General features: G+C 36.8%; 3 protein-coding genes and 1 non-coding gene across 4 annotated transcripts; 2 read left to right on the top strand and 2 right to left on the bottom strand.

The window, feature by feature from the left end:
* Positions 1-7,714: 7,714 nt before the first annotated feature.
* On the bottom strand, positions 7,715-8,967 carry LOC116003584 (probable pyridoxal 5'-phosphate synthase subunit PDX1). Its single transcript, XM_031243481.1, has one exon. The coding sequence runs from the start codon at positions 8,834-8,836 to the stop codon at positions 7,904-7,906; it is 933 nt and encodes a 310-aa protein (XP_031099341.1). The 5' UTR covers positions 8,837-8,967; the 3' UTR covers positions 7,715-7,903.
* A 1,840-nt stretch (positions 8,968-10,807) lies between these two features.
* Positions 10,808-10,879, top strand: TRNAD-GUC. Its single transcript has one exon. It is a non-coding gene; the product is annotated as a tRNA-Asp (tRNA).
* Positions 10,880-11,141: 262 nt separating this feature from the next.
* On the top strand, positions 11,142-13,464 carry LOC116003585 (peptidyl-prolyl cis-trans isomerase CYP19-4). The gene is made up of 7 exons (XM_031243482.1): positions 11,142-11,261; positions 12,094-12,169; positions 12,359-12,406; positions 12,497-12,520; positions 12,698-12,880; positions 12,964-13,039; positions 13,172-13,464. The coding sequence occupies exons 1-7, from the start codon at positions 11,190-11,192 to the stop codon at positions 13,308-13,310; spliced, it is 618 nt and encodes a 205-aa protein (XP_031099342.1). The 5' UTR covers positions 11,142-11,189; the 3' UTR covers positions 13,311-13,464.
* A 110-nt stretch (positions 13,465-13,574) lies between these two features.
* LOC116004093 (SMR domain-containing protein At5g58720-like) lies at positions 13,575-18,257 on the bottom strand. Its single transcript, XM_031244026.1, is given in 12 exon segments — positions 13,575-13,925; positions 14,095-14,165; positions 14,264-14,370; positions 14,447-14,517; positions 14,826-14,879; positions 14,956-15,032; positions 15,229-15,401; positions 15,403-15,459; positions 15,905-15,987; positions 16,252-16,323; positions 16,976-17,001; positions 17,215-18,257. Coding segments are annotated over 12 exon segments (1,470 nt in total). The 5' UTR covers positions 17,771-18,257; the 3' UTR covers positions 13,575-13,802.
* Positions 18,258-24,668: the final 6,411 nt, after the last annotated feature.

The raw sequence follows: 24,668 nt of genomic DNA, 5'->3' as shown, positions 1-24,668 counted from the left end.
TATCAGCTAAATAAGAAGTATACCGGTTTAATTATTATCAAACAGTCCTTTAAATACAATTTACATCTCCTACGTGTTATTACACAATAACACAATAGTGTTAAACAACAAAATAAGGATTATATAGCGGATAATAATGGCTATAGTATATATTTTCTTTTTAGACTATTGGTTTAACTACCTTTATTACACTGTTAATTATTTATAAGGAATTATTGTTCAACAATCTATTGCCAATTTTTTGTTGTTAAAAGATTATATTTATTGGTAGGTTAAAAATTAATCAATCACTTTTTTACTCTGAATTTAGTTTTTATTAAATTAATTTAAAAAAACAATTACAATAACAAAAATATTAGGCTTAGTTGGCAACTTGGCACATACTACTAATAACTAGTATATATGGTATTTTTATAAGCCATATATATATATATATATAGTCAATTTACTTTCTATTTTGTGATATGATAACTATTAAAGTATCTCACATTTTGTTGCATGGGACTATGGAAGGATAAGACACCCATAGAAATATGAATAGTTAATTATAGGAAGTATTGTATTATTGAAATTAATAAATTGTAATATGAGTTATTATGATATTACAAATAACAAACTCTATTGTTAAAATTAAAAAAAATTAAAAATTAAAAAAAAAACTTAAAAATCAGGATAGGGTCTTTTTATATTTTTTTCTTACATTATATTTACGTATTTTCTTTTTTATTGGAGTTAGCACTTGAAGTAGTGAGTGTTTGATACAATAACGTATTAAAGTTTGTGTTGAATGGAACTAAAATTGTCAACATCATTAATTCGTGAGAAATTTAAAGGTAAATTATACCAACATTAACAATTGAATGCTTCAAATTATGATTCTATATAAATATAAGGACTAGATTGCAATTTTCTCAAGTTATAATGAGAAACCAATTAAGGATCAACTACCCCTGCCGGTTGAGCTAGGTACATTATCCATTCAATCATGTGCCTGTGGAGGTTTTTTTTCTTTCTTTCTTTTTTCAATCAGTAAAAGGTGAAAATATTATTATTCACAATAACATAAAAATTCGTGTGCAACCAAAAATCTCACATCTATAATACTTTTTTAAAAAATATAATTTTTTATAGATTATCAACATATTATACTTTTAGTGAAAAATATTATTTGATCATTGAAAGATATTAGTGAAAATATAACACTTTTTATCCTAGTAAAATGATCTTTATACAAGATCAAACCTGTAGGGGTGTTTGGGTCAAATAAATGTTTTGACATGATATAACACATTAATAAAAATATGAGAGAATGTGATTCATTCTTATGTGTGGTTTACTTATTTAATTTACGAATTTTTACTGTCAACTTGAGAGATGTTCTTATTTAATTTACGAATTTTTATTGTCAACTTGCGAGATGTGTGTCTTAGTAACACAGTGATATAAGTAGTTTTCACCACTTAGCTATATTCATAACATAATATTAACACTCTTAATATTGTGTTACACTGTTTAAAAAAAAAACAAATATATTGTGTTACAGTAAAGGTGTTGGTAAAAATTTGAAGCACGTGGAAGACATGGTGTACAAGGTTGTTAATCGGTACACAAAGTGAATCCTCAAAGCACGTGCCAAAATTTATTGATGTTATTTCATTTTTTATTTTTTATTTTTTGAAAACTTATTTCATTTTTATTTGATGGTTCAACACTGGAGGAGTGGAGGGACCTGCTAGCCCAACCAATCATTTACGGAGTATTTGGAATTTTGCAGTTAATTTCTTAATTTAAGTACCCATACCGACATACCCATTTTACCCATAAAAGGTGAAAATTCTTTTATGTATGTCTGAAAATCTGAAAAATAATTTCCATAAATCATTTTTTAAATTTCTTTTGTTTGAGAAGGCATAAAAAATATGGTCAATGAAAAATAACTTCCGTTAACTAATAAAAATGAGGCCCTTTTTCGAAAAATGACTTCCAAATTTTGTTCGGAAGTCATTTTTCGAAAATGCCTTGAAGCGGATTTCGGCCAAAATGTAAAAATATTACATTTGTCTTAGAAAGTATTACATTTTTTTCTTATAAGTAACAAACACTTTATTTCTAATTAGTATTACATTTTTCAGTATAAGTATTATAAATGTGACCCAAATTGTTAATATAGTTTTTTTTATTCATATTTGTAAACAATTAATTTAGTATATATAATTTAGATTATGATTGTAAATATTAGATTTAGTTTAGATTTCTTAATATTTGCAGATAATTACTCATTTGTCACATTTTATTTGTTTTACTTACTATTCATTGATCAAACTAACACTTTCTTCTTTGTTTATTTTGTTTTTTAGTATTCTTTACTTATTTTTAAATTTAATTTGTTGTATTTAATAGTACTTTTAATGTTATTTCTAAATATATAAATTTTGTATATGCTAATATTGGACTTAATATTATGAAAAATTAATTTTAAAATTATTAAATCTTGTTAATTGAGCCAGACACATAAAATAATACGATTGTTTATATGTAACTAGTATTTACACCCGTGCGATGCACGGAATGAGTTTGTTATAATATATTAAGAATATTTGAATGGATATATAATTATTTAAATTATAACATCAAATATAGTGCGAGTGAAGATATGAGTTGGGTCATTTATGTTTGTTGATGTTATCATTGCTTGAATTTGAGTAAATAATTGCTCAAATTAATAGCTAATGTGTAGATGTAGGCATGCGGTGTTGTAACTTTAGAGATTTTATATATCATTGTTAGGAATTTTTAGAAATTGACCCAATGTGCTCGTTCTCTGGCAACTTAGTTATAGTAATGAATTGCTATCCTAATTCATTTGTATAGATGATATATTTTTTGTCTAGATATATAGCAATTTTATCATTTTGAAAAAAAAAACATAATATCATCGATTATATTTACACATTATTGAAAACCTCTTTGTAGACGACATTGGAAGTCGCAACACAATCTTGTCCATCCTCGTCTACCGCTAACACCTTCAGGCCATTAGGATGACTGACTCGGGAGAAAGCCACATACAATTGATCGTGACTAAAGACCGGTTTTTTTTAGCAATAACCCAACGTGAGTTAGTGTTTGGCATTGACTTTTGTTTATAGTCATGACATATGCAATCATCAACGGGAATTGTTTACGTTGGAACTTGAAAGGCAATCTCGTATCAGAAGGACTAAGAGACATTCGGGGAATAAGAACTTTGGTCCCTTCATGTGTCCCATTAACTATTCTTGCTTCGACAATGTGATCTGCCTATCTTGTGATAATGAGCCGCGTTCCGTTACAAAGACCAAGAGAGTGGTCTATGTTTCGCAATAACATAATAGGTGCACCGACCTTTAATGTCAATGAATGATTAGGAAGACCCGACAATCTCAAACTATTTAAAAATTCAGGAGTGTGCACTTCTGATAGATTTTCACCGCCTGATTATGCCTTACACAAAGAGTCACAACTTAAATATGTTCGTCTTTCTACAGTATTCATGTCGCACATGTACTGATTAATTTGATCAACGACATTTAAAGTTGGCGAGAGGATCGCTCGGCCTTCTAGCTGCGACTCATCAAACATGCCATATCTCGAGCTTGGGAATGTGCTCTCAACTATAGTTGCTATGGGATCGTGTCCACACTTCAACAAAAACCTTGCCGGAATATCGATATCAGATGAACCATTGTTTACAACCCCTGCAATCCCATCTCCGATGTCTGCAATCCATTTTGAAAACCAATCAACTGTATGTCTATCTTCCTCTGAAGCTAAGGTCCATAGTCTCAAATTCTTGGTCAGCCTTAATACCTTGCAATTTGTCCACAGGTATGAAGAATTAATAGTTGCTCCAACAACTTCTGGTCTTGTTGCTTTCGGAATAACAGGTAGGATCTGTGTAAAATCGTCGCCCAAAACTACTGTCTTTCCACCAAAAGTCCTTTCAGCACTACCCAGTATGGCGAACCTCAATATGTCCCTCATGGTTTTGTCCAAAGCCTCAAAATAGTATTTGTGTGTCATCGGTGCTTCATCCCATATTATCAATTTGCTCCTTATTATAAGCTCAGCAAGGTCACTACCTTGCGATATATTGCACGTGGAATCTCCGTTCAAAGAAAGTGGTATAGCAAATCTGGAATGCGCTGTTCTGCCTCCCGGCAACAACAAAGATGCTATTCCACTGGAAGCAACATTTAGAACAATATCACCGCAGCTCCTTATCTTTGATGATAACGTTCTTCACACGAATGTCTTGCCTGTTCCTCCGTAACCGTACACAAAGAATAATCCACCTCCATTTGAATCAATATCATTCATCACAGAGTCGTAAACATTCTTTTGTTCATTGGTCAATTGTGTTACCAATGTCTCATGCTCTGTCTTCAAAGATCCCTTGTTATACGCCAACTCTTCGACTATCAACATGTTTTCACTCAAACCCATGCTACTTTCGTATGGAATTGGCATTTCCGGAAAGTCTTTCAAGCTTTTTCCCCACGAAGATAGCAAATTCTCTAACTCCATCAGAGCAAACTGTTTTTTATCTGAATCCGATAATATCAACTCTTAAAAGGCAAAAAAAATAAAAGAAACAAAAACAAATAACAAATTAATTTATTTATAAATAATGAAAAGAAAATACCAAAGTCGAATAAATAGATTGGAACTCGATATACCTTGATTTTGCAAGACACGTCGACGTTGAACCTGTGCATCCTCGGCAAAAAATTCCCAAACGGCATTCCAAACTACTTCTGGCTTACTGAGTGAACTTGAAGTGAGAAGCGTAACAAATGACCTTCGCAAAGCATACGCGGATGCCCAGTAACTTGAATCAATAATGCCATCAATGTACTCCTTGGCATCATCTAATAATCCATATTCATAACACGCATCCCTAAACAAATTATGAATGACTCCTACAACAGTGCGAATATCTTCATGACTAAAAGGTCCGCGTACCAAATTTAAAAGACATTTAAGATAGTATAACTCTCCACACCCTGGCGGAACATAGAACAATCGTCGTATGGAGGATCTTAAACTGACTTCATGACAGAAATGAGACATTGTACTTTTATAAGTATTTTGTTTTTGGAGGATTTTGTTTTTATAAGTATTATATAGATGTACTAATCCTAATGTATAACACTGTTTTGATGTTATAGGATTTCGTGTTTTAATATTATTGTACTTTTAATATTATTTTATTGTTTTAATTGTTTTAATGTACAATATTTTGGGCGGGAAATAGGATTTCGTTTTGGAGGATTTCGTTTATATATATATATATAGATATATAGATTATTATAACAATGTACTAATCTTAATGTATAACAATGTTTTGATGTTATAGGATTTCGTGTTTTAATATTATTTTATTGTTTTAATTGTTTTAATGTACAATATTTTGGGCGGGAAATAAGATTTCGTTTTGGAAGATTTTGTTTAATATATATATATATATATATATATATATATTGTTTTAATGTACAATATTTTGAGCGGGAAATAAGATTTCGTTTGGGAGGATTTTGTTTATATATATATATATATATATAGATTTACAATAAGATAACAGCTTGTCGGGGCATAAGGGTCAACCCACGTACAATGGTTCGTTGAACATTTATTAATGTGGACTATTCTACAGACTTGGTCCACCTCAAAGTTGCCACATTTAACTACTTTTGTTGAGATTCACGAAAACAACAACATCAATTTAAAATTAAGGTTTTGGTAAAATTTATGCAACAAAGTTGTTGTTGTTGTTTTTTTTTTTTTTTTTTCTTTGAATGCAACAAATTTGTTGACCCGTTCACAAGATATAAATTAGCCGCTTTATTTAAAAAGAATGAGTTAATACATAAAATGTCTATCGACTATAGAAAAATTTATAAATGGTCCTCGACTATAAGTTTAGTAAATTAAATATTCAATTATTCAATTCTTATTTAATAAGGTTCTCAACTATTTAATTTTTACTCAATAAAGTTTGCAACTATTTAATTTTTAATCAATAAGATTTTCAATGAATGATTGATTTGTGAATTATTAAGTAAAAATTGAATAATTGAGGACTTAATTAGTAAAATTGATAATTGAGGACTAATTTGTGAATCATGGCATAATTGAGGACCATTTTGAGTATTTAATCAAATCACAGGATAACTCAACTAAATTAGTCAAGCTATAAACTCGGTAGTTAACAAGGTTCTAAATTCGATCCCCAATAAGAGCTATTAACAATCTGGATTGATTTATTTTCTTATGGTCCTTTGCCAGTTAAAACTATCAAATGGGTGGGTCCCTCGTCACCTAAAAAAAATGGAATCACTGGTAGTTAACATGAAGAATTGAAGACAAGCCAACATGGATGTTTCAATACTTTTTTTTTTTTTTTTTCTGGTGGTATGGGTTTTACCAACCTCTTAGGGGATTAGATGACCTAGTGCAACCAATGTTTGCCCAGAAACTTCAAATTCTGCCTCATGAGTCATGACTAATATATGCTGTCTGCTCTCTGCTTTAGTGTATTTCATCAAGGATGCTGCTGCTGGAACACTCATTTGAACCTGTCACACCTGAAATGGTGAGAGAGATTGGGTGCAGCAACTTTTATCCCATCAGGAACATAGATGGGGGGATTTTCCTGATGGAGATGGGGATGTGTGAGGATTTCCCGAGCCCGGGGATGGAGAGCATACTCCCCTGTTGCCATTCCTAGATAGTTGTTCTCCACGGGGATGGAGATGGAAATGGGTGGGGATTTCCCATCCCTGCTAGGGTCAGGGAGCATACTCCTTGTCCCGCTCTATTGCCATTCCTAAACACAATCAACTATCTATATCCTTCGCGCTATTCACTCAGTCCAGTCTTTCTGCACGGTCCATGTTAGGCTAAGTTCATCTGAAAGACTGAAACCATCAGGTATTAAGGTGTTGGCTAAGAAGACAAAACCTGTGGCCTCACAACTGTCTGTAGAGTAACTTCTAAAGTAAGGATGCATAAACATAAGAATGCAGCTTCATTGGCATCAACATGACAGACATTGTAACACTAAGCTTTGCAAACTACCACTGACTCTACACTACAAATGTATGCACATACAGAACATCCAACCACATATAAGCTTCACCTAGAGTTCATTTAAAACTAGCCAAGAAACCGAGTCGCCCATATTCTCATCATCAACAATAAACACCAACAGGAAAGAAAGAGAGAAAGTGTGTCTGTGGCAGTTCTATCAAACACTTGCAACCTTTAACTCACAACATATAGTGGAAGCAGAAACCATATAGGCTTCCACTAGAGCTGCAATGTTAGTAAGGAATCATAAAACATAATGATGGTTTGGAAGACACCAATCACCAACTTAAAAGAATGAGACTGAATCAGAAGACTGAGCTATCAGGCATCAATGCAGATGATGGTGCATCCATGATATCAATTAAGCAACTCCAGCGAAATTGGTCAGAATGTTAGCTTGATAATCACAAGATTCCAAGTTCGGCCTTTTTAATTTGAGTCGTTCAGCTATGAACAATCTAGATTGGTTTACCTTTTTGAGGTCCTTTCACTAGACGGGATTGGATTTATTTGGTACACACTCTCAGGTAGTGACTATTCCCAATTAAGTTTTGCAGGTGGAAACCAAAGTACACCATAGAAATGATATAAAATAATCATGCCATTCCAATGATTCTACTAGTTTATAATCATAAGTATTCAATGCTAAAACAACAGTCATCAACAAAACACTTAAGATTAACATTTGTGCATCAAAGCACAATCTGAGGTTGCATTTAAACCTAAATCACACTTTTCAGAATAAAATGCTACATTTCATAGCCTATATATCTCACTCGGAGCGGTTGGCATACCTTTCCACATTGTCATCATTGAGGTTGATTCCAACCATGGCTTCTCCCAGCCCGCAGCTTATGTCGGCCAAAACCTCCGGATCACTGTAATGTGTGACCGCCTGCACGATGGCACGGGCCCTCCTGGCGGGGTCACCGCTCTTGAAAACGCCGGAGCCGACGAAAACGCCGTCGCATCCGAGCTGCATCATAAGCGCGGCGTCGGCAGGGGTCGCCACTCCGCCGGCGGCGAAGTGGACGACGGGAAGCCTGCCGAGCTGCTTGGTCTGCATAACGAGATCGTACGGGGCCTGAATCTTCTTGGCGAAGGTGAAGACCTCGTCGTCGTCCATGTTCCGGAGAACGCGGATGTCGCCCATCACGGAGCGGACGTGGCGGACGGCCTCGATGATGTTGCCGGTGCCGGCCTCGCCCTTGGTGCGGATCATCGCGGCCCCCTCCCGGACGCGGCGGAGGGCTTCGCCTAGGTTTCGGCAGCCGCACACGAAGGGGACGCGGAAATTGTGCTTGTTGATATGGTTCTCGTCGTCGGCTAGGGTGAGGACCTCCGATTCATCCACGTAATCGATCCCGATCGCCTCGAGAATCTGCGCCTCCACGAAATGCCCAATCCGAGCCTTCGCCATCACCGGAATAGTCACCGCCTGCTTGATCTCCTTAATCAGCTGAGGATCGGACATGCGGGCCACGCCGCCCTGAGCTCTTATATCCGCGGGGACGCGCTCCAGCGCCATGACGGCGCACGCGCCGGCCTCCTCGGCTATACGGGCCTGCTCGGCGTTGACGACGTCCATGATCACGCCGCCTCGGAGCATCTGTGCAAGCCCCACCTTCACGGAGAAGGGGGATTTCTTGGTGGTCTCGGCGATAGCGCCGTTTGAATAGAGTGTAACGACACCGCTTCCCGACATCTTTAGCTCTGATTTTCGGTGAAAGATTGCCGGAAGCGCGTAGGTATAGATGAGAAGAAGAAGAAGAAATGCAGCCGCAGAGAAGCCGAATCCGTGAGTGGCTGTGGCCTTTGGCGGTGGATTTTGTGTTTGTGGATCTCATATTAAAATGTGTACGGATAATTATTAGAAAAAAAAAATTAAAAAAAACTGCACTACATAACACATTCTCTATTTAAACATCATTATTTTTTAATAATGAGAAAATTTCGCAAATATTACTTGAGAGGGGTGTGGACACACACTGACACACAAGATAAATCTAAGGATTCAAGCTACACACTACGCCTATTTTATGATGACCAAATATACGTATTAATAGTTTTCTTCTGAAGTACTAAAGTTTAAAAAAGGAAAAGACATTCACAGAATCACATATGGTAAGAATTCAATCATCTCTCTTTGTTCTTTCTCTGCTTCAAAGTTATAGAGTTCGAAAACCCTAAAAGATGATGGATTCAAGAAGAAGAAGAACGAAAATGATGCAATTGAAGAAACAACTCAAGATATGTCATAACTTTAACTCTTTAAATTCAAATTACATTTTTACATCACATTACGATTGCTTTCATCATCTATGAAAGTTTATAATCTTAATTTCTTAAATTTGTATTGAAAATTCATAATAGGATATAAATTTGTATTATTATGTGTTTAGAAAACAAAACAAAAAAAAAAATGAAGAATGATGCAAGTAGACATACAAGGCCTAAGTCATCTCACACTACTCAAGTTCCATGCCAAACTGGTTCATATGAACCTTCATAAAATGCAAATATGCAGGCAAAAGCTAATTCGTTGCACCTTACTCAAGATGGTTCATCTCATCATACACAAAATGCAACAATCAAACGATCAAAAAAATTCAGTTATTTAGCACATAGAACTAATTTGCTTTTTGATAAAACTAGTTAGGAAAATCTAACAAATACGTGGTTACAACATCTAATACCGGATAATGCATTTCACTTGGTAAACTACAGGTGAGTGACAATTTTAGTTTTCCAAACAAAATAAATGTGCTCATAATTTTTATATAGGTTAACATTTTCTTTGCTTATGATATAGAAAATAAAGCGTTAAAAAGTCAAGGGAAAACTACAGTATTCAATTCGTGCAAGAGATTCTACAGCATTTTCAACCCAAGAAAGCATCAATTACTCATTGGATTCATGAATTATTTTTTATTATTGTGTATTAGTATTTAATACGATTTGGATACATGTGCTTTTAAACTATAAAAAAATTGGTGTCTTGTTTAAAATTATTACATTATGATGTTATTTAAGATATTATGTGATAAATGAATATTTGACTTACTATTTAAGTTATTATGTTCTCAATACTCTAAAAGTTAATGCTTTTTTTTTTTTTTTTTTTTTTTTTTTGCTTTGCTTTCACTAGTGCAAAAGTACATGCTTTTCTGGTTGTAATGAAAAGATGACAGATTTGCAGATAATTTAATTTGATTAATAGTTGAAACACACATAAAGTAGCAATATAACATGGGGCACACAAAACTATTATTGCATATATTTAACCATCATAAAACAAGTGTAATGTGTAGCTTGATGGTAGAGAACTCTTTCTTTAGACAAAAGGTATTGGTTTGAATCCTTACTTTGTTTTGATTTGAATATTTATAGTTTTATCCCACATCACAAAATACTTAACAGAAAAAATAAATGGTGTCAAGTATATTTTTTCAAATATGTCTTTTGAATTAGTGAACTAATCTCATGCACACATATTGTCTGTAGTTAATTGACTCTTAATTTAAATGAAGTATGTTTTCTGGCTAGCAAAAGATTACAATAAAGTGAATCAGAATAGCTTGAACTTGCAAATTACCTAATTAGTTTTGTTGGGTTGTCTGTTGTCTCCATACACTAGACCATTGTTATATTATTTTGGTAAATCCCTAAAACGTAAGTCGTTGTAGTATAGTGGTGAGTATTCCCGCCTGTCACGCGGGTGACCCGGGTTCGATCCCCGGCAACGGCGATGTTTTTTAAATGTTAAGTTTTTTGCTAAAAATAAAGTGATTTAATATTTGTGGGCCGATATATTCAGTTGATGGGCCTGATTACAATTTTCGCTCAACTCACGGTCCAGAAGGTTTAGTTCTCTAAAGGCCCATGAAGTTCCAGCCAATGGCATCGCTGGGTGTGGACTCATCGGCTTACGTGGGATCCTCTCATTGGCTTATTCTCCCAACTCCACGTTAATTTCTATATATACGCGCTTCCCTTGTTCAGTCTTCACTCACATAGCTAGGAGTTAGCTGCGACTCGGAGACCTTAGCGGAGTGAAAATGGCGAAAACGAGGCTGCAATCTGTCGCACTGCTCGTCGTCCTCTTCGGAACCCTAGCAGCTCTTTCTCAGGTTCCTTTTCAATCTCGTGCTTTTTGTTAATCTCCTATAAAATAAAATAAAAAAAGCGGTGTTTCTGTTTTGATGCGATTTCTGCTTTGGTTCATCAGATGTTAGTCAGTTTCATTTGATTGTGGCATGTGAGTGCAACAATTGATGTCTCTGTGAATTCGTATTTAGATCGCATTTCTTGTCAGCGATCGCACTGATTTAGTACACTGCAAGTTTAGGATATTGTTCGTTGACTAATTGTGCTGTTATGTTATTTTATATTTTCGTAAGGATTTAATTTTTAATCTCTTATTGTACTTCTGAAGTAGTTTTGATAATCTGTTGTGGATCTGCTGTTGAATTACTCTTATAGTAATATAATATGCTGTTTAGCGATCTCCGATTTTGAAATATGTTTTTCCATGTTCGTCTATTTGCTCTGGATTGTACACACTACACAGTAATTGATTCCTTATGTGCTTTTTTTTCCTCAATACCATGGACTATAAACCATAAAAATGCTGTATCTTACATCTTGTGGATAGTTTAGGTATAGTAGCTACAGCTTGCTGTCACACGAGAATTTGAATGTATTAATATATGATATGATGATATGCCTCATTGAGAATATCAAAACATGGTGGAGTGGAGTCTCAAGAAACAAAAGAAAAAAAAAAAACCTTCCCCAAAATATAAATGCACATAACTTCATTTGTGTTTTGTTTGGTGTGTAAAATGGGTAAGTGAACCACATTTATTTTTGTGGACTTATATGTTCTGCTGACAAAAATCATGTGAGAGTGATATATGCTTCAGTGTGACAAATGATGACATTTTTAGTTTTTACTTACAGGCAAAGAAGTCTCAGGATTTGAAAGAAGTAACTCATAAAGTTTACTTTGATGTTGAGGTTGATGGAAAACCTTCTGGTATGTTCTGTAGCTTTTCACCGAGTTATTTTGCATTTTTTTGCATTAGCTCTTTCTATATTTGTGCATATGGTTCCTCAATGTTATGGTCTCTTCTATATCTATATTCTACTATCTGGCAGCATCTTGCAAAAGCAATGCACATGTTAGTAGATTAATAAATGATAACATAGGACTATTTACTTTCAGGGCGTATTGTTATTGGTCTCTTTGGAAAGGCAGTTCCTAAAACAGCAGGTATAATAGCATTTCACGAGTGTAATATTGTGATTTCATGGTTTACCTTTTCCAGTAATTTTTAATTTTTTTTTTGGTTTGTTCTTGCAGAGAACTTTAGAGCATTGTGCACAGGTAAGCTTATCCCAGCTGCATTCCTCACTGCTTGTTAGAAAATTATAGATGCTTCAGCCCAGCTCTAGATGGTGTTTCTTCCCCTCTGTAGAGATTTGGCAGCAGAGTTCCATAGTGAATTTATCTTGCTTAATTTTAAAATTTGCGAGCACTTAATACATTTTAATAAATTTTTAGGGGAGAAAGGTACTGGAAAGAGTGGCAAGCCTCTACATTACAAAGGAAGCGTGTTCCACAGAATTATTCCCAGCTTCATGATCCAAGGTGGTGACTTTACCCTTGGTGATGGCCGGGGTGGGGAGTCAATTTATGGGGAGAAGTTTGCCGATGAAAATTTCAAGCTCAAGCACACCGGCCCAGGTGCCCCATGTTTCCTAAAATTAACTTGACTTGGCATGATCATGATTCATCATGGAAGTTAACTCTCATTTATGCATTTGCAGGCCTTCTGTCAATGGCAAATGCTGGTCCTGACACCAATGGTTCACAATTCTTCATCACAACCGTCACAACTAGCTGGTAACTACTCAGTCCTGGCTTTTTGCAAACTTACTTTCCACTACTCTTTCTTGACATAATTCTGTTGATAAATTAGACTACTAGCCACTTTTAGTAACCTTAATCGCATGAACTCTTATTATTCCCCCCTAGGTTGGATGGCCGACATGTTGTTTTTGGAAAGGTGTTATCTGGGATGGATGTGGTCTACAAGATTGAAGCAGAAGGAAGGCAGAGTGGTACACCAAAGAGCAGAGTTATAATTGCAGACAGTGGTGAACTCCCTCTGTGAGGTTTCTTAGCAGAGATCTATTGTCTAGCATTTCTCAGTACAACTTTAAGTTACTAATGACTGAACCTTAGATTTCCAACTATGCTCCACATAACATATAATTTTCAACAATTACTTGCAATTAGACCTGATAAATACATTTCGTGTTATTTCAGTTTTTGTTTTTCTTAAGCCTATAATGTACGTGAGTAGTATTCATAGATTGGAAAATACAACTCATGAGAATTAATAACATTAAATGAGATTTAAAACATTACAGTAAAGTAATACAACTGATGAGAATTAATAACATTAAAAGATGAGATTTAAAACATTACAGTAGAGTAATACAACTGATGGAGTTGGAGAGAACACTGTACAGACCATGTCAGCATAGCTTAACCACTGGTTACACTCTAGTTTACAATGGAGCTAAAGCTAATTGACACTTAGGTTGGTCTAATAACAAAGCAAGAGTTACGAGGTTATAAATTACTAGCAATTCCTCACTAGTCAGTCGTTATCACTATCAGAATATAGAAAGCTGAAGTTTGTTTGTCCATGAAGCTTGATGAGCAATGTTCCCCTATTTTCCTCACTCCACTTGATTCCTTCCTTCTCTAATAGATTTATTACCTGTGCACAATAGCAGCTTAAAGTAAGAACCTAAAACTGAGAAGGTAAAACACGAATCATATTGACATAGATCTAGTAAGTTTAAACAAATAGGAGGGGGAGAAAAGGGACAATTTTGGCTGAATCTCAAATGTTTTCTGGTATAAGGTTTAAGGTTTGTGATGCATACTGTTAGTTTCAGCTTGGATTTCCCGACACCTTGGCCCCCGCATCCAGTGATTACTCTGAATAATCGCACAGCTGGAGAAGAAAGTAGAAACAGAACACAATCAATCAATCTACAGTCTTTTTGTTTACCAATATTCAGCAATCAAAATACACAAATCAAAGATAATTACATCGTCCGAATGCACCAAATAGAAGGTGAAGTTTCAAGAGCCTCATTGCTTCTTTGACATGCTGCCCGTGCAAGTCGATAGTAATAATGTTTTCTATGCTCTTATTTCTGCAAACAAATACATAGCTCTGCTCAACAGAAAAGTTCATATCGGACACACCCAAAAAAACACAAAAGGATTCACCTGGCTTCAAATATATTCTGGCTAGCCTTTTCCTCAGCCTCCAGAGCCTTCCTGTTTTGTGCCCTGCCCTGTGAAAGGGTCCACAAAAAGGAAATATGTTGGTTAGTAGTTACCAACACATACGATAATCATAAAACCTGAGCACATCATTGTCCAATGTTTGACAATCACAATCAATGATCACTTATTATTCACAATCAACTACACATCATTAACAGTAGTTCAGATTAACACAACACAACTAAATGAACTTGAAACCTTAACATAGATCCAGGTTCACATCAGAAATGATCAAACACTTCGAAGTGCTAAGTGTATATGAAAGGAGCGATACATGGCATGGAATTTATGACATCAGACCCAAATGTGAAGGCAACATATCAGCAAGATAACCAGCATATTGCCGTTCACCATTGGCAAAAGCTGAAGCAGCCTGCAAAAGAATTGAGCCTATCAAGCTTCTTGTGAATAAAATGGGTAATCTAAGAGTAAATCTTATATAGCAGTACCTTTTGGTAGTACGATTTCATTGATTCCCAGTGACATGTTGAAGCTTCTCTGAAGACCTGGTAGTCATCTCCTTTAGCTACAATTTGGAAGAAGTATGTTGCAAATAGTCGTTAAATCTATTACCCCACAGGTGTTGGCCTCAGGGTTTCAGCCCTTCATTAGCTCCATCAAAGCCCTCAAAACAATTATAAGTTACCAAACACCAAAGAAAACCCCACATATTTGGAAATTGAAGCCAATAGAATCAAATATACTGTTGAGGAGCTAAATACCATAGTTATGAGGATCTGCAATGCTGTTGGCAGAGGAAGGCTCAGATTTCAGTCCCAAGGACGTCATTTTTGTCACCACATTCCTCCAGTTTAGAGTACCTGGTTCATGTTCCGCGCTCTTAGGAGTGGGCATATTAAACAAGGATTTTAGCACTTCCTTCGAGAGTTGTGACTGAATTTCCTTGTCTGGGCAAAGAGTGCTCAACGCCATCCAGAAAGTTCAACTGATTCCTGGAATAAAAGTGAGAATTCTTCGATCATTGGTTTCAAATTGGAACCGCTAGCAAGATCTTAATTTCTTATCTAACCATACTAGAACATTAGTTATGCAGTAACTAATAGATCTTTTTACTGCTACTGGCTTAAGGCTTGTCTCTGAAATGAAGGCAACAATAAGGATATGCAATCGAAATTTACCACGCAAGTGGAGAAGAGAAATAGTACAGTTGCAGATAAGAAACATGAAAGCAAACATCGTTTAGCACATTTCAATTTTACTGATATCTATGGCATTTTTTTTTGCTTCAAACATAAACAATTTGTCTTATATGTTGTGTTTTAATCACCTTTCTTCTCAATACTGCCCTAGTAGCCTACACAATTTCATATCACATATAGGTGTAGGGCATCACAAGTTGCTATGAACGTAATAAAAAGAGATAACAATATTGGTTACCTGCATGGGTTCCCTGCATACAACATATTTTCTTGAAAATCACTTCCCGACGAGGAAGAAGAATCAGAGATTCTGTCAGTGAACTGCACAAATAGCATCAGATGATTAATTATATAACATGTGAGATCAAATAAAAAGATAAAGCACAGGATCTTTTGTGTGTTGTATGTGTTTGATAAGCAACACTCCCCCAAAGCATATTAACAATATGTAAATACACAATACAGAAAAATTGCAGAAAAGATTTCCGGAAGGATCACTTACTAGAGCAGTAAAACAAGAGCGCTAAACACAAAAGTAGCCTTGAAAAATGAGATTAACTTACATTGTCATTTCATTCAGGAAACAAAAAAAGCCTCTTCTCCGGTGTTTGTCTGTTCAACTGAGGACGCTGATAATTCAAGCAAAATGTTTAGAGCCTGGAAAGTCATGTAAGTATCATTCACCAATTTGGGGAGAATGGAAAAAAGGGGAAAAAAGATTTTGAAATTTAGGAATAAACACTTCATCACTTTAATATATCTTGGAATAAGGGTCAAATAGGCCACCGAACTACACACGAAACTGCAATTAGGCCATCGAACTTAAAAACAATGCAATTGGGTCCCTGAACTACACAAATTAATGCAAATTAACCCAAAGTGACTTGTTGACTTGATTTTCCGGTTACCAACTTTAAAAATAATATTTTAAAATAATTTTAAATAAATTAATTAATTAAAATTAAAATTAAAAAAAACAGGAACAAGTCAATTGGGTCCTTTTTTTTTTTCATTTTAAATTTTAAATTTAATTTTAATTAATTATTTTATTTAAAATTATTTTAAACTATTATTTTTAAAGTTGGTAACCGGAAGATCAAGTCAAACAAGTCACTTTGGGTTAATTTGCATGGATTTGTGTAGTTCAGGGACCCAATTGCATTGTTTTTAAGTTCAATGGCCTAATTGCAGTTTCATGTGTAGTTCGGTGGCCTATTTGACCCTTATTCCATATATCTTTATTAGAATACTTGAGACAGAAAGGATAGTAACAAATTAACGACAGGAAAGCTCTAACAGATATCAGTACCTTATCAGCATCATATCCACACTGACCTGTAAAATAAAAATAATAAAATCCATAAACTTAAATCCCAATCTAAATTCTTAGGAGTGAATACAATAAAGGGGTGTTTTTTTTTTTTTTGGCCTAAAACACCATCACAACCAAATAATAAGATAAATCAATTTATCCAGTCTCAATTCAGTACAAGCTTCCAACTTTTTCCCTGTTCAACATCAACGAAAAGGACAGAATAAAGAACTTACAGAGCACGTCTCTAACCACAGAGAAGCTCAGCTGGGACTCCTCTCCCAGCATTGAGCACAGGAACTGTTCCATATCTTCCTTGCTGCTGTAACTTTCAACATTAAATCCCTTCAATCTCGAAGAATTCTTCTTTGGCGTCGAGCTCACATAGTCCTTCCCCAACACAGTCGACACCGTCCCAGCAGAAGCCACAACCTTCTTCATCTTACTCTTCTGCCTAACCGCACACTGAGCCTTATGATCCTCTCCAAACACCTCCTCAGGCGTACTCATACACGAGCTAGAACCTGCATTCCAGCTCGAAACTGAGGAGGTGGTGCTCCTATCCTCCCGGCTCTCCACCAACCTTCCAAGAATCTCCGCAGCCTTGTTCAGGTCCCCATTAGCTTCCTTGTAAGCCGAGGCTGCTTCTTCAACAGAAACACAAGGGAAAGGCTCCAATATTCTCCTCAAAACATCCTCATCATTACATGGAGCAGCTGCCTCAGAATTGCAAACTCCATCGTTTTTCGAAGCTTTCGATTTCCTCCTCTTCTTCTTATTCTGTTGCTTCATTTCCTAATTATTTCCAATGCACAAACCCTATATAAATCAGCTATTCTGCATAAGATACAACAACCGAGCTCAATAATCTATTACCAGCTATTTACAATACAGAGCCCTAATTTAAATCCATTAAAACAAAGATGGAAGACTGAATTTGACTTATCAGAAGACCTAGGGTTGAGCATTGGATAAAAAGGATGAGAAGGCCAAAATTTTTCTGGAAATCTGAGGGGAAATGAGGATGTAGAGAAACCCTGATTGGGGGAAAGGGGATATCAGGGTTTCGTGGGAGCAGAAGGAATTGGAGGAGAGAGAAAGGAAGAGAATCAGGAAGCGGGGAAATGGGGAATCTCAAGAGGAATTCGCGGCGGTGGATGGAGGAGAAAGGCGGTGGCGGACGGCGGTTAAAGTGAAATTATTGGAATTTGATTGGATTCGAGAATCTGAATGAGGCGTAAGGCGACGTGGGCGGGCGGTAACGGTGAGTGGGGAAAACAAATTCTTTTTAAATGCTAACGTCCATATTCTTTTTAAATATGGACAAAGGTACTCAAATAAAGTCTTTTGAAATATCAAAAAATAATAATAATAAAGTTTTTGGCCAAAATCTTGTGGTCTAGTGACACCTGGTGTCCCAGTTAACACTTCCACATGGATGATGAGAGTGAGTTCGAGGGTTCGAGTCTCAGTGAAGGCAACTTCGTTAGGTTGAGAAAGTAGCTATGAACAGAATAAGTTCCAACCTCAGTGAAGGCAACCTCGTTAGGTCCACTGTATTAAATAAAATGATGAAATTAAAGTAAAATAATCCACTATATTAAATAAAATGATGAAATTAAAGTAAAATAATCATTGAACATAAATAAAAATTCTTTACTCAAATAAGTTCCAGATGAAATTAAAGTAAAATAATCATTGAACATAAATAAAAATTCTTTACTCAAATAAGTTCCAAACACAATAATATAATATTCACAGCAATCTAATATTCCATAAAATAATTTGTCATTTCGTGAGTCAAACGACCTTTAAAGGATTTTTTGTAAGATTAACAATGGTGAGTTGAACGTTGTGCTTCAGTAGGTTGAGAAAGTAGTTATGAACAGATATTACATTTTAACAGAGTCAGTAGTACTCAAAAAACAATGGCGAGTTGAGCATATATTTTTGATACGTGGACACTGTTTGATGGCAAATAAGTTGTTTGTTTTCATTTCAACCATCTCCTAATTGCCCAACTATAAACATTATAGTTAATCATTTCTTAAACTCTAATTTATTATATTATTTTTTTTAAAAATCTATCTGATATTTTGTTAATTCTTTTATCTTTATGTTCAATAACGAACTTGTTTTCTTTGTTTATGTATAGAATCTAAGACAAATTTTGTAGACTTGTCCTAATAAGTCTTTGATGGTTGAATTAGAAATAATATAAGATGTGAATGTTGTCTTCTTTCCAAAATTGAACTATCACCATCATTCTACTTTTTCCAATTTACCCTTATGACTTTTGCATTCTTTATTGCTTTTATTTCTAAAAGTTAAAAAGTGAAGGATATTATTGGAAAACACATTACCTTTACTTTAATTTTTTAAAAAGCGTGCAAAAAGTAAATGAGACACCCATTTAGGGACGGAGGGAGTATTATCTAAACACCACTAAGAAGAAAAATTAGAAAGATTCAAAAAGCAAAGCACCTTGTGGTCCAGTGGCATCAAACCCTTCCCTTTATACGGGAGGTGGTGGGTTCGAGCCTCAGTGGAGTCAATACTGATTGAGAAAGTAGTTATGAACAGATACTGCATTCTAATAGAGTTAGTAGTTGATAGCGTAAATGTAAACGGGGTCTACGATTACGCTACGGACACGTGTGTTGTGTTGCTTCCGATCATGCGGCCGACGGACAGGTGATTTACGGACCGACTAGTACATGTGCATATTTACCCATCACAAGTACCCATCACAAGTCCCCCACTTCATGAAGGGCGTGATTTACTTGCGAGCAAAGCCTCCCCGGTTTGAATGCCTTGATAGTCCGTGATTTAATCATTAAAGACGGGTTCGTCCTGGTTGTTTCCGATCGTCGAGCAATGGATCATTTAGCGGATTTTGTTCACATCTTTTCCATGGTTTGGAGATGGGTCTTCCCTTGGTGATACCTTGGTCGTTGACGGACCAATCAAGTTCTCCACGGCTGGGGATGAGGAAGGTAGCACATACGAATCACCGAGTGGTTGACTTGACCAGCACCAGACCAAATGGAGTGATTGTTACCGGTCAGCTGAGTGATTTTTATGATCCGAGCACCTGTGTGTATATTTCTTCCAGTTTGACACTTCGGACTTGCCAGGAACAATGCTCCCACTAGTAGTTTTCCAAGCTACTTTGCTTCTTACATGACCCATTAGCCTTTTTGGATCAACCCACTTTCTCAAAAAACCCAAATTTTTTGTATAAATATCCTCCTACCATCTTCACTTCACNATGAAATTAAAGTAAAATAATCATTGAACATAAATAAAAATTCTTTACTCAAATAAGTTCCAAACACAATAATATAATATTCACAGCAATCTAATATTCCATAAAATAATTTGTCATTTCGTGAGTCAAACGACCTTTAAAGGATTTTTTGTAAGATTAACAATGGTGAGTTGAACGTTGTGCTTCAGTAGGTTGAGAAAGTAGTTATGAACAGATATTACATTTTAACAGAGTCAGTAGTACTCAAAAAACAATGGCGAGTTGAGCATATATTTTTGATACGTGGACACTGTTTGATGGCAAATAAGTTGTTTGTTTTCATTTCAACCATCTCCTAATTGCCCAACTATAAACATTATAGTTAATCATTTCTTAAACTCTAATTTATTATATTATTTTTTTTAAAAATCTATCTGATATTTTGTTAATTCTTTTATCTTTATGTTCAATAACGAACTTGTTTTCTTTGTTTATGTATAGAATCTAAGACAAATTTTGTAGACTTGTCCTAATAAGTCTTTGATGGTTGAATTAGAAATAATATAAGATGTGAATGTTGTCTTCTTTCCAAAATTGAACTATCACCATCATTCTACTTTTTCCAATTTACCCTTATGACTTTTGCATTCTTTATTGCTTTTATTTCTAAAAGTTAAAAAGTGAAGGATATTATTGGAAAACACATTACCTTTACTTTAATTTTTTAAAAAGCGTGCAAAAAGTAAATGAGACACCCATTTAGGGACGGAGGGAGTATTATCTAAACACCACTAAGAAGAAAAATTAGAAAGATTCAAAAAGCAAAGCACCTTGTGGTCCAGTGGCATCAAACCCTTCCCTTTATACGGGAGGTGGTGGGTTCGAGCCTCAGTGGAGTCAATACTGATTGAGAAAGTAGTTATGAACAGATACTGCATTCTAATAGAGTTAGTAGTTGATAGCGTAAATGTAAACGGGGTCTACGATTACGCTACGGACACGTGTGTTGTGTTGCTTCCGATCATGCGGCCGACGGACAGGTGATTTACGGACCGACTAGTACATGTGCATATTTACCCATCACAAGTACCCATCACAAGTCCCCCACTTCATGAAGGGCGTGATTTACTTGCGAGCAAAGCCTCCCCGGTTTGAATGCCTTGATAGTCCGTGATTTAATCATTAAAGACGGGTTCGTCCTGGTTGTTTCCGATCGTCGAGCAATGGATCATTTAGCGGATTTTGTTCACATCTTTTCCATGGTTTGGAGATGGGTCTTCCCTTGGTGATACCTTGGTCGTTGACGGACCAATCAAGTTCTCCACGGCTGGGGATGAGGAAGGTAGCACATACGAATCACCGAGTGGTTGACTTGACCAGCACCAGACCAAATGGAGTGATTGTTACCGGTCAGCTGAGTGATTTTTATGATCCGAGCACCTGTGTGTATATTTCTTCCAGTTTGACACTTCGGACTTGCCAGGAACAATGCTCCCACTAGTAGTTTTCCAAGCTACTTTGCTTCTTACATGACCCATTAGCCTTTTTGGATCAACCCACTTTCTCAAAAAACCCAAATTTTTTGTATAAATATCCTCCTACCATCTTCACTTCACNGTGGTCGAATCGCCCGTCACACGAAGTGCTTAGTAAACAGGTGTAGGTTGATTGGCTTCCACAAATGCTTCACTCGTCGGTGCAGGTTGATCAGCATCCATAAGTGCTTCGCTCGTCGGTGCAGGTTGTGCTTGGTTGGCTGGTGCAGGTTGATCGGCATCCACAAGTGCTTCGCTCGTCGGTGCATGTTGTGCTTGGTTGGCTGGTACAGGTTGATCGGCATCCACAAGTGTTTCGCTCATCGGTGCGGGTTGTGCTTGGTTGGCTGGTGCAAGTTGATCGGCATCCGCAAGTGTTTCGCTCGTCGGTGCAGGTTGTGCTTGGTTGGCTGGTGTAGGTTGCTTGACTCCCAAGGTGTTGGTCGACTAATCAACCATCTTGCAAATTCCTTGACATAAGATAATATTCAAGCTTCTCTATGCTTTCTTGCAGTTTTTCAAGTAGTACATTCTCTTATCTATTCAAGCTTCTCTATGCTTTCTTGCAATTTCTCAAGTAGTATATTCTTCCATCCAACTCTCGCTGCTAACAAACTTGCACAACTTGGCTGCTCTGATGGTTATATTTACTCGTGCATGTCGAACAAAACCCCAAACGAAGATTCGTGCAGGTTGAACAAAACCCCAAACGAAGATTCGTGCAGGTCAAACAAAACCCCAAACGGAGATCCGTGCAGGTCGAACAAAACCCCAAACGGAGATCCGTGCAGGTCGAATAAAACCCCAAACGAAAATTCGTGCAGGTCGAACACAACCCCAAACGAAAATTCGTGCAGGTCGAAAAAAACTCCAAACGAAGAAGTCTAAGACTTGTAGGATCCCATGGTCAGACAGCTGACCCACTCTTCCATGCATCTTGGTAGTCCACCCGACCAGCTGAGCCTTTCGTTCCGCTTGTAGTGCGTTCTTTGAGCCGCTTCGTTGTAATCATTCGTGATGTTTGTCGATCATGGTTACCTCGAACCCCCAATCGGAATTTAGCACTCTTTCGAATTCGATCGAAAACACTTCTGCGTTGTATGACGTCATCCTGTCGATGCTTTTTATGTTCTTCTCGATCTAGTCTTTGCGTACGATTCGCTAATCGAACTTCCTCTTGGTTGCTCCCTTGAGGTTGTGGATGCGACTGTTGTACATGGAAAAGTTGAGGCATTTGTTGTTGAGCGATAGGACTTTGAGGGTTCGTCATCATTCGGGGGGTGGGTGTCGTAACATAGTACCCAAGAGTTCCCAGCCCTGGTTGGCATATCGGTGTGGACCCATGTTGCGGTGCCAGCCCTGGTTGGCATATCGGTGTGGACCCATGTTGCGGTGCTCCTTGTAGTTGGCATATCGGTGTGGACCCATGTTGCGGTGCTCCTTGTATTTGATTCCCCGGTGTGGACCCATGTTGCGGTGCTCCTTGTATTTGATTCCCTCCCAATATTCCTGGTTGCGGTGCTCCTTGTATTTGATTCCCTCCCAATATTCCTGGTGTTGAGGTCAACTGTATTTGATTCCCTCCCAATATTCCTGGTGTTGAGGTCAACATTTGGCCTACTGGTAGCAACATGGCACATGTAATTGTCATTTGAAAGTTTGTTTGTCCAGCATGTAGGCCTTCGCTCGAACCAAGCGGTTGGGTTGGTTGTATGTTTTTTCTTGACGGATTGGACGTGAGCTCGTTGTTCAAGTTCCTTGACCGATCTAATTGTTGACGTAGATCGTCCTCTAGAAATGCTTTAGTCATCCGACGGGTTGAATTTCTCTTTCGCATGTGACTTCGGCTACGATTTCTCCTGCTGTTCGTCATTTCAAGATGGATAATAGTGTGAAGAAAGAAAAGATAACGGGATAGAACAGAGTGACTCGTTCAGTCCCCACGGACGGCGCCAATGATAGCGTAAATGTAAACGGGGTCTACGATTACGCTACGGATACGTGTGTTATGGGTGGTGAGGAATGTCGTTCGGCCGGTCAGACGGTCGGTCTACCGGTCAACGACTGAGCGGTTCGAAGCTATATCGCTCTACGGGTGACGAACAGTGATAAAGAGTAAGCAGGAGAAAGACAATCGGCAAATCGCAAGTGTATTAGTGTAGTACTAATGAGTTCTCCTTTTCAGTGAGGGGAATGACCCCTATTTATACAAAGTGGATTCACTATGCACATGGTGTCTGATATGCAAGTGGAGGGCATATGGGCTGTCACTCCGCAAAATGCGCATCGGTTTGCTCGAAGTGGTTGAGTTGCTCGAGGTGATGAAAACACGGATCCCCTGTTCCCGAAAAGTTGTCGGTCGTCACATCAAGCAACTGTTGCGCTCGTGAGCCTCCAATCCACAAGGTGTGTTGCTTCCGATCATGCGGCCGACGGACCGGGCGACCGTCGACGGACCGTTGGGTGACCGTTGACGGACAGGTTGGGTGACCGACGGACAGGTGATTTACGGACCGACTAGTACATGTGCATATTTACCCATCAGTAGTATTCAAAAAAATTGTGTAATCAAGTAATGAATCAACCTATCCAACAAAAGTAGTATGGTGCAAAGGCAACAAATTAAAGCAAGAAAAGGAAAGGAATCACTAGAGGGAGAGAGACCAGACAAAATAGCATCCTACCTCCAACGACCTAAACAGCAGAAACCTTTCAATTATTATTCTATTGAAAATTGACAATTGACAATTATGGCTACAAAAAGGGAATAAATAATGCAGTTGATTTGGGATGGTGATGGGAATATGGGATTTGCATAAGCTTTCCCACTCCTTTTAGAGTAGGAATGAAAATCTTTTATAATCTGATATGGTTCGGGATGCAAGTAAAAATTAACTAAATTAGT

This window comes from Ipomoea triloba, chromosome 14 (assembly GCF_003576645.1).
Source record: "Ipomoea triloba cultivar NCNSP0323 chromosome 14, ASM357664v1".
In the NCBI taxonomy this organism is placed as follows: domain Eukaryota; kingdom Viridiplantae; phylum Streptophyta; class Magnoliopsida; order Solanales; family Convolvulaceae; genus Ipomoea; species Ipomoea triloba.
Note: the sequence above shows the minus strand (reverse complement) of the source record. Positions and strands in the feature narration are given on the sequence as shown.

Coding starts and splice junctions, on each gene's coding strand:
- LOC116003584 (XM_031243481.1), bottom strand. CDS start 8,836: ATGTCGGGAAGCGGTGTCGTTACACTCTATTCAAACGGCGCTATCGCC.
- LOC116003585 (XM_031243482.1), top strand. CDS start 11,190: ATGGCGAAAACGAGGCTGCAATCTGTCGCACTGCTCGTCGTCCTCTTC. Junction 12,881..12,963: donor GCTCAAGCACACCGGCCCAG/GTGCCCCATGTT, acceptor ATGCATTTGCAG/GCCTTCTGTCAATGGCAAAT. Junction 13,040..13,171: donor ACAACCGTCACAACTAGCTG/GTAACTACTCAG, acceptor ATTCCCCCCTAG/GTTGGATGGCCGACATGTTG.